Raw genomic sequence first — 10,945 nt, 5'->3', positions numbered from 1 at the left:
ATCTTGCAAATATTTAATGAGTGTGTTCACATTTTTCTACAGTACATACATACATACATACATACATACATGCATACATATGTATACACCATTTGTTATTGTCCTTGTTTCTTGCACATGTTGGCGTTGCACGAATATTTTTGGTATGTATGTATGTTAATTGTTGATTGTTGTAATTTCTTCAATTACATTTGGCATTCTCGCCAAGGTCAGTTATTAGCGGTCGACATTGTACTACTTTCGCAAGGCGCAAGAAATTAGAATGCAGTATAGCTTCTGCATAAGGAAAAATACATAGTCTCTTTTGCTTAGCGCACACAAATACTTTAATTATACAAATGTTTATGAAAGCTTTACCAAAACTTCTTTAATATAAACTTTTTAAAGTAGAAAAGTTACAGTGGTCGAAATAATTATTCGTACAGTGATTATTTTACAATATTATCGATAGCGAATTCGATAAAAATATCGATAACAAAATCTGTAACAATATCGATAACAAAACCAATAACAATATCGATAAAAAATATCGAAAACAAAATCGTTAAAAATATCGATGACAAACTCGATAAAAATGTCGAATATCGATTATTACATCGATAAGTTTCGAATATATCGATAGCAAAATGGATAAAAATGTCGATTATTACATCGATAAGTTTCGAATATAACGATAACAAAATCGATAAAAATATCGATTATATATCGATAAGTCACGGGAACCCCGAAAATCTTTAAAACTTCCATAAGAGTTCAGAGATTGAGTCTCTGTGTCTCCATCTATATCGTTTTCTCTATAATTACCTTTATTTTAATCTTTCTTCCTCTATCTTCATATTTACTTTTATCGGTATCCTCATCCTCATCTTTTTCTTTATATTTATCTTTGTTTTTACTTTTATGTTTGTCATTTTCTTCATCTACATATGCCCCTTCACCTTTGCTCTTATATAAGTAAAGTGTTTAAATTTACTTTGCCTTTATCATTTTCTTTATCTATGTACGTACTCACCTTTACTTTCATTCTTGTATTGGTCTTTTTCTAAGTGTTATTCTTTAACCTTTTTTATTAGCAACTTGTTAAATTAATACCATGTGCATACACTCAAGAAGCACTTGTTTCAGTCCCAATCATTTCCGTTGCATCATTTCCGTGTGCAATTTCCGTTGAATTTGCCAATTTACTCCCAACCAACCAACTGCCGCTAAAGAAGTTTCTGTTCAAAAAAAGAACATCTACCATCATTGATGGCAATTCATCAATTTAAGCTTTTATTTAACGAAAAATTACACACATGAACAATCTTTGCGATTGTCAAAATTGTCTATGAATTTGTCAAAAATTTCACTATCCTCATGAGCAGAGGTGGGCACTACCACAAACAATCGTGAGCTAAAAGTGAGAATGTGTTAGTTTACGTAATTCATTTTGCATGCTGTCGTGTTCTCATCGCTGCGCTCTCGCTTGTATACGTACACGCGACGCTTACGCTCTTTTAGCACCTGCTAACTCTCTGCCCATGCCTGCTCATGAGCTATTGAAATTTTATTCACCTGAAATTAAATTTTATTCACACACGCTCTTAAAAAATTCAACAACTTTTCATCAAAATTTCAAAATTAGTATGCAGTTTTGTAGCTCATTCACTTCTAGTACTATAAATAATGCAAGTTTCAAGTTGTATAAATTACCGTTACTTTTGTAGGATTTTTTTTTTCAAAGGATGTTGCGCATTTTCTTTCATATAACGCATGAACAATATGTGTGGAAGAAAACACTAAACACTATTGAGAAAAGAACCTCAAAAATCAACGGTAATTTGTAACGACTTGGAACTTGCAGTTTATAATACTTAAGTAATTATTTTGACCACTATATAACGCCGCCGTCGCCGTAAAAGATGCTAACTCCACTTAGAAAAATTTTACAGTAGAGAAAAAAAACATCAGTATCTAATAGCTAGGCACGTTTTTCCGCCTTTCTTTTCTTATTGCCGCAGATATGTCTCGCTTCACTTTCCAGTTCCTTATAGCGGTTCCACAGAGCTCTCCTTGCGCCCGACGGCAGCGTGGCTTGTAGCCGATATTTTTTTTCTCTGCAGCTTCTTGACACTCCTCATCGTACCAGTTGTTCTTTCGGGCACGTTGAAATCCGCCTACTTCTGCGGCGGCGGTACTTAATGGGTGGGAAATGTGTCTCCACTGCTCGCATATGTCGGTTTGTTGAAGATGCTTTGTGAGAGCAGGTGTGAGAGTCAAGTAGCGAATGCATTGGCCGTCTGCTGCGACTTGAGCTTTTCAACGTTTAGGTTTCCTTGTATTGTTGGGTGCACATTTTTTGCTGTCCAGAGGCTGGTACGTATATTGTCTGCAAAATGATAGTGGTCCTTCTCTTCCGTCGAGGCGTGGGCGTAAATCAGCTAGATGTTGAAGACGCTCGTCCACCGGGGTGAACACCAGTACGTACACGGTGACGGAGTCTCTCTACACCCATAAATCCATTATCGAATTTGGGCTCCTGTACGTGGCAACTGTACTACGCATCGCAAGGTACAAGGCATTTATTGGCGGTGATGTCAACTTTTGCCCTTACGAGGACATCAACCAGAGCCAGGCAGAGGAAGGTTCCCCATTAAGGCTCCGCAGATGCATGCCTTCAAATCGTAGTGCCTTAAACGTTTGCCGTGGTCGTCATCAAAGGGGTTTATCACACTTAGTCCTCTTGAAATTCGAAATAAAAGAGAGTAAAAGAGTTACCCTGAATACTGATGCTGACCGACAAGAAACGTTCACTTAACTTAAGTTAAAAGCTCAGGTAAGTTCCAAAAATTTTAAGATGGAGCGATCGGCAAGGTTTATTTCTTAGTTGTTCCTTTTTTATACTTTCGTTAGCATGTACTTACTTATAAAACTGCTCTTTCCAATAGACAAACACTGCAGTTAAGGCTTGGTGGAAATGAACTATTAGCGTCATTGATGATGCGTTTGAAAATGGCAAGAGAACATTTTGCAATGACATTCATTCCCCACCAAGTCAATTTGACGTGGCTGGAGACTATCTGCATCGCTGATATTCTGGCTAGGATGGGTACACTTTGAGAGCTGTTCCTCAAGAAAGAGTAGTGGGTGCACGTTTGGCTATCTGCGGTTGGCGAAAATCTCATCATGCAAAGTTTGAAATTGATTTCTATCTACCATCTGTCGGCTTCGGAAGGTTCTAAACCAATGACAGCCAGAGCAGCTACGCTCACCGGACATCGTCTTATATGTACATCGTGGTCTAATATAAACCATTGCGGTGAGAATCAGCCATCAATTAAGAGGCAAAATTTAAAGCCATTTCATTCACACCGCTGATCTAGATTATTTATCTCAAGCAGTATAATCTGTGGGTCAGTTTTTAAACTTTCGAAGATCTAGCCTTCAACGCATCCATGTTAAATTCTTCATTTTTGGTTTCGAGTCAGCAAATTTATTTGCCATGCGGAGTAGCAGCTGCAGTCAAGCGGTACAGTTAAACTTGAGTTATGCTATGCACATGAATATGTTTGTATGTTTGTATATTTGTATGTATATTTAATTATTTGTTATCGAAGTGTACGCACATATTTACATATATGTACATAAATATACGTTGCTATATCCTCGTGCAACTGCAGCAGACCAACAGCCAACTGCCAGCACCCAGCTTGTGATTTCAATATCTACGGTCATACTTTGAGCGCGCTTAGCACGCTTGATTAATCAAACATGAAAATTGTTAAGAAGCCGATGCTTGGTCGCTTGGCTGCTTGGCCGCATTGGCCCCAACTTGACTTCATTTAACTATCAAATTGTATGTACGTATGTATGTATAAAGTAGTGCGCATGTGTTTGTGTATTTAAAAATGCTAGCTACTTATATAGAATATACACAATTCTTGCAACTACCGTTTGAATAAAACCTGTGCAGCAATAGACAAATATGACGCGACTTATATAAATAGATAAATTAATACATATATATAAAAAACTATAAGAAATTCTTTCATACATATAAACATAAAAACTCGTATAGGGATGCCATTGATAAAATAAATTTTTACAATTCTATTCGATCGAATAAAGGCCGTGTCATCATTTTTGTTTGCGAGTAGAAAATTTCTTACAAGCCTAGGCAGAAATCGGTAGCACCGTACGAGTCTCCATGCATTTTTTTTTTATATTTCTAAATTAATAAAAATCTTCAGAACAAAATGCGTCCTAGTGGTGGTAAAATCTGTAATTTTCTTTATTTATTTACTTGCAAAAAAGAATAAACATTTGTGCTCATTCTATTCTTTAAATGCCTGGTCAGGACTTGGCTCCAACCCCGTCGGCGTACTAGCCTATAACACCTCGGCTACGCTCACTAAGATTCTGCACAAAAGTTACTTTTTGCGATGCCTACTTTTTCTACAAAATTGAATAAAAGTGGCAACTCTTTTCGTACACCAAAAATCTCGTCGCACTTGAGCAGCGTTAGCTCAGCGGTTCTAACATTGATACACATTTAGTGCATACTTACTTATAAATATATTTATATTTGTGTAAATATGCACATACAGATCCATATGTAAGGTGGTCCAAAAATGTTTTTGAAAAAGTAAAGTCGGTATTTTAATGCTCTCGCCGTCTAGGATTGTTCTAATTCTAAAAATACTTTACCTCTGTTTTTTTTTTAATACACAAAAGATTAGAAGCCGCTCAAGGTTGATATTGATTTTCAAGAATTCCATAACATTTCTACGAAAACTTGTTTTGTCCCATATAAAATACATAGAAAAATTTTAGCACTTTGAGGGACCTCTACATACTTTGTGATTTCAAAATAAAATACAGGAGGGAGCATTAAAATTCCGACTTTTACTTTACTTTTTTTTTACCGCCCTAATGTACGGACATGTTTTCCAGTATGTAATCGTAAATGTCTGTGTCATATTCTATGTAGCTAGTCAGTAGTGGCTTACATTTTTTTTTATCTTTTCGCCAGTCACAAACAAATTTGTTACAATTTTCTTTTAGCTGATGCAAACAATTTATATTTCTATCTTCTCCTTTCTGTCTTCTCCTCTTTTGCTCCGTGTCTCTTTTGTCAACTAAGTTGCTTTCAGCATGGCGCTTTCGCGCCAATCTTACTTTTATATACATATTTTTATTTACCTCTTTTGCTGTTATTACTCATTATTTTGTTGTCTTTATGTTGGCACAAGTGTCTTATTTTTACATACAAACGCACATATCAGGGCTGGACTTGAGGGGCCAGTGGCCACAAATCGGGGGCCCTTACCAGCAATAAAAATTGCAATTATTCAAATTTTTAAAATCGGAAATTAAATTTTCATATAATCTGTGTGCAGAAATAGATAGAAAAAATTTAACTAAAAAATAATGAAAAACGACTTCATCAACCGTTTACAGGATGCACAGAACAGAACAACCTTTTTGAATAAACAAAAGTATATTTCTAAATTTCGGAAAAAAGTGATCCGTATCGCGAATTCTCACCCAATAGGAATAAGAAATATGGAAGGAATATATCCAGTTTATACGTTCCTTGACTTAATTTCCTAATGTTGGACACACTGACAACCAGTTCGCAGAAGTACTTATTACATTTTGAATGATGTGATGACCACCGATATTTCTAACTGTCGAAATCAATTAAATCTTTGATATTTCAAACACATTCATTCTCTGTTTTCATCCCACGCTGTCTACTTTATTAGAATTTAGTTGGACAGACAGGTTTCCACATGCTCTGCTGCGGTACATTTCATTCACAGCTCGACCCAAGATTTCACATGTAAAACTCTTGGCTTCAAGTACGAACATCGCTGGAAAAAGTTTAAGTACAACTCGCAAAAAAAACAAACGTCTCTCCTTTGCGCCCAGCTGAATTATCGAAGCTCCGTGCCAAACTTGAAACTTGTATTACTACGTAAAAAATGGGCCTCCACCAGCACAGATCCGGCCCTGACACATACATAAGTATATTTGCTGAAAATAAGTATAATTCAAAGCTGTTCACTCGCATTCGATCCACATTTCTTCCGGTACTAATGAACTTGTCGTGCAATCTGCGTTTATTTATATAGATATATTTATGTACATTAGAGTGGTCCAAAAATGCATATAAAAAAAGTAAAGTCGAAATTTTTATACTCTCACCCCCTAGGATTGTCCTATACCGAAAAGAATTATATCCCTATTTTTTATTTTGAGATCAAAAAATATTTAGAGGTCGCTCAAAGTGCCCAAAGTTTTCCTTGCATTTGAATCAACATTTTTCTATGGGAAAACTCTATTTATCTGCAAAAGATTCCCAGTAATAACACCCAATTTTTATTCTAAATATGTACGTACATACTATACAATTATACTATATAATAGAGAGAAATATATTCGTTTGAATGTAGATACATAAATATGTACATACGCATAACCAGTATTTACCATGCAGGGAAAGCTACTAGTTGTGAACTAGTATGCTACCAGTTAGCGTTGCAGCCCAACTAGTTCACGTTCTATCCTTTTTCAATGCTAGCGACTCTAGATGTCAAAATTGTCAGGCTATGATGCATCAGCATCTACTAGTAGCATCATACCAGTTGATGAGATATTTAGTCTGCCAATTCATCCCCCGTGCTCGCGGCGCTCCAGCAGTCGCAATGGCCTATAGAGCAAAGCACTCGCATGGCATACCTGAGGTCCCTGGTGTAGAGAAATTTTTTTATTTCATTATTTTTTTTTTATTTAGGGTTTTTATTGTAATTTTTAAATTTAATTTATGGCACCAGTATTTCTTCCCATATGTATGTTTTTTCTGCAATGAGAAATTACATTTTCAAGTTTGTTATTTATATTTAAGTTGAAATAATTATATTGACTTACATTGATTTAATTTGAAAAAGCTTGCCCACCTCTAAGAGGACTCGAACCTGCGATCTCAGAACTAGAACCGGCACTCTTCACGCGACGCCACAGCCGACATTTGTAAGAAAAGGAATTAATTGCGTTTTAAGTATTTTTGTCTTTGGCAATTCAAAGGCAGATGTCGCAGAACGTTTAAGTTCTTCGAAATTATCGAACTGGTAGGGCATCGCTTTAGCACATACTAGTTAATGAACTAGTATTATACTGACTGGTTTGGGTTTTCACTACAGGGTATCAGACGAATTATGTCTTAATAAATGGCCCATCATACCCACATTGGATATTACTTTGAAAATAAATCAGTTAGTTGACAGTCATATAAATTTATTACGGCAATTTTTAGCTTGTTATCAAAATTGTATTACCGAATGTTCGCTATTATACTTTTTTTTGAAAATGTATTGCTTTTATTTACTTCATTTACTTTTACTTAATTTTACTTTTAACTTATTCATAAGTAAAAGTAAGCACTTAAATCGAGGCTCTTTTAACTTTGTAATAAGGTCAAATCCTTTTTTTTTACTTTTTAAGATACTACTTCGAATAAACACTTATCAACACTGAACTGTAAAGTAATAAAAAATTTTCGTATGCATAAAGTTGTGCAATGATATGTTTTATATTCATGCATCTTAATGTTAAAAAAAATATGTCCTTACAAGAAAGTATTTTTGTTTTTAAATAAGTCATATAAATCGATATAGTTAATGAAGTTCACCGAAATAGTATGACTCGTCAGCTTAAATTTGCTCAAAAACTTAACTGTAAAAATCGAACTTTTCACAAAAAGTTTATATTGCATTTATCTCTTGAAAACCATTGCGTGATTTTGTAGGATTTGGGTAAGATCTTTTGAGACACCGCCTACTTGCTTGAATATAAAATGATGAAATACTAGTTATAGCATTATTTATGTAATCTATCGCACCAAGTTTCGTAGAATAAATAATTGTATGCAAATTTTTTTGATTAACTTTTTTCTGAACTACCAAATTCGAATATTTTCTGAACAATTTATATTTTTTTTAATCTTTCAGGCACAATACGCACATCTTTGCTATCCGGTTCAAAGTTTAATGCCACTTGGCACTTAGCATACCCGCATAAGGTGAGTAAAAGCTTATGTATGTTCTTTATTTGAAATCCATGTCATATATATATATATATATACTATACTTGTGATGGTGAAGAAATAAATGATAACGATTAAGACAAAAAAGTTAAGGCAAAACTGAAGAATAGACAAAATTAAAACAATGAGAAAAAATTTGTCATAAAAAATTTAGTTATCGAAAGTTATCAAGTTAATGAAATTTATCGAATCACGAGTTTATACTTATGGAAATTTATCGAGTTATCCATGTTTACTGAGTTGTTGCAACGTATCGAATTATTCACATTGACCAATGTTTATTGAGTTGTCGAAATATCTAGACACAGTAAATTAGTTGTCGAAATTTACGGATAGCTATCGAGCTATGAAAATTTATGGGATCATCGAAATTTGTCAAGTTAATAAAATTTGTAAAGCTAACGCTATTTATTTAATTACCATTATTTGTAGAGTTAACGAAATTTATCGGGTTATCATAATGCATTGAGTTCTTTTAACTTATCGCGTTATCGATATTTATTGATTCGATTAGATTTGTCGATTTATTGAATCGAAGTTTTTGTATAAGTTTTTTCGAGTTACCACTGCTTATCGAATTATATCGTGTTACCAGAGTGTAACGAGTTATCGAAATTTGTCGATTAATAGTTTTTGAGTTATCGAAATTTATCAAGCCTCGAAAAACGTACATATTTAGCTATACAAATTTATCGAAAATTATTAAATTAATCGAGTTATAGAATTTTGTTGAGTCATCGAATTTTAGTGTCTTTGAAATTCATTGAATTATCGATATACGTCAAATTATAGAAATTTACCGACAAACTGGAATGTATCGGGTCAATTCCAGGTCCTGCCAAAGCGCTCCAAAAACCTTCAAAGACGTAAAAAATTATACATTATAAGTTAAACGACGTGCTAAGTTAGAAAACCTCTCCAAGCGTAAAAAAAAAGCAGAAAATTGGACGAATTTCGACAGTAAGGTCGGTGTTAAATGTGCAGAAATTTTGTTTGGCAAACTGCGTGCAATTGTTGTTGCAGCAAACTCGGAGAGAGCGAGTTTCGCGACTCTCACAGCAAACTAATTTTGTTGGGCCAAACTGCTATAAAATCTGTGTTGCCATACACACAATTAATTGCCTACACAAGATAATAAAAAATATTAATTTTGCATCTAAAAATTTTCATTTCGTGTTGGAAATAGCCGCGAAAACCACAATCACCGTGCAACCATGTGCCAAACTCAACATAACCACCTCCGAGCAAACTACGCAGCCGCCATTTAATTTGTCAAACAAAAGTTTGCCTGCATAACAGCGACCTAACAGGCAATCCTAGTATTAATTAAAATACCTACGAACATACTTTATAGCGAAGAAAAGTGGAAAAACAACAACAATAGTTACAAATGGTCGATATTATGGCTGACAGGCTTTTTCATTCGGTTCACTGAGACTTCAATCAGCAACTACGGCGCTCAAAGCCAGTGGTCGTACCCACTAAACTAAGTTCGCCAATGTAAACTGTTTTTGCTATATCCACTTTTTCATTACGGCAACCAAACTATAAACAAGGGCAACGATATTTGTTATTATTTAGGCTTGACCTTGAATTGGTTTTTAGTTAAAATTCTATTTTTAGAATATTTAACTTTATACGAGCGCACGTCCTTAAGTTATTTGTTCTTGCTATTTTTTATTCGGACTAACAAGAACAGACTTCCACAAATTTATTGAGCCTAAGGCTGTTTTTCGGTGAAAAGTTCTGTGGAAATTTTGACGAAAACTTATTGTCATATTTTCAAGGTCACAAGGTTTAAATTGTTTACGTCTATAAAGAAGGACGAAATTCGAATATGTGGCCGCGTGTATCGTAGTCCTTAAGATACAATTGTTTCAAAAATAACTATTGAGAAATTTCAAGGATAAAACTTTAAAAGGCCATTTTCAATACCTACTAGTCTTTAATTCTACAGAATTTTCTCTTTAACTTGATACCTACAGTGTTTTCTCCATTGGACTAAATTTTTTAAATAATTTTTTGAAGTAAAAAAATTTCAAAGTCCTTTTAAAAAATCCCGACGTTAGAGCAAAAAAATTTGAAATGTAGTTTTACTGTAGTATGTGGCCCATAGTTTCGTTAGTTTCAAAATGATTGTATTTATATTATATTTACGTACCTATACTTCCGTTTAGACCCCATGTCTGTTCCCATGTCACGCCTTCAATTACTGGCTTATCAAAATTAGCTTATTAAAACACATTTTTCTAATTTGTTTATTCTTATATTGTTTTAACTAGCTATATATATATATATATACATGCGTACATATATTTAATCGTACAACGTTCAACATGTACCTATACATACATACAATATATACATCTTACATATGCGTGCAGCTTGTGAGTTTTATTTACAACATTATTTGACTAACTATTTCATACATATGTACTTACATATGTACATATATGTATGCTCATATAGATGCGTTATTATTTAATTATTTATTTACAGTCATATTAAAGTGCATTTTATGAATAAGTGGGTGCGTGCCGCTTTGAAGTGTGCTGAAACTTTAGATGACAGTGCATTGCAACGCATTCAATTCCTAAATTCAATTTAACATAAGTACGTATAAGCATAACGTTACTAACTTAATACGCTAACTATGAGAGGGCTTTGGTGATTTAAATTTTAAATTTACTAGTAAATTCAAATAAAATCAACATTTTACATTTGCTTGCCCATTTATGTAAGTATTTTATACTAAGTAAAAATGTTTGTTAGCCTTCTTTGCTCATCACAAATTTTGTATGTTGTAAATTCTTTGGACGTATATTAGTCGCCTAATAATTGCACTCAAACGTTTTTAAT

General features: G+C 33.9%; 1 protein-coding gene across 7 annotated transcripts in view; it reads left to right on the top strand.

The window, feature by feature from the left end:
• The window catches only part of LOC118742713, a 221,922-nt gene that overhangs the window by 99,524 nt on the left and 111,453 nt on the right, over nt 1-10,945 (top strand). For all 7 annotated transcript variants that reach the window (XM_036474984.1, XM_036474983.1, XM_036474986.1 and 4 more), the window contains one exon: nt 7,992-8,062. In XM_036474984.1, coding sequence (XP_036330877.1) covers nt 7,992-8,062 — 71 coding nt within the window. The remainder of the gene's footprint in view (nt 1-7,991; nt 8,063-10,945) is intronic.

The sequence above is a fragment of the Rhagoletis pomonella genome, unplaced genomic scaffold, assembly GCF_013731165.1.
Source record: "Rhagoletis pomonella isolate Grant_MI unplaced genomic scaffold, Rhpom_1.0 Rhpom_scaffold_00007, whole genome shotgun sequence".
In the NCBI taxonomy this organism is placed as follows: domain Eukaryota; kingdom Metazoa; phylum Arthropoda; class Insecta; order Diptera; family Tephritidae; genus Rhagoletis; species Rhagoletis pomonella.
Note: the sequence above shows the minus strand (reverse complement) of the source record. Positions and strands in the feature narration are given on the sequence as shown.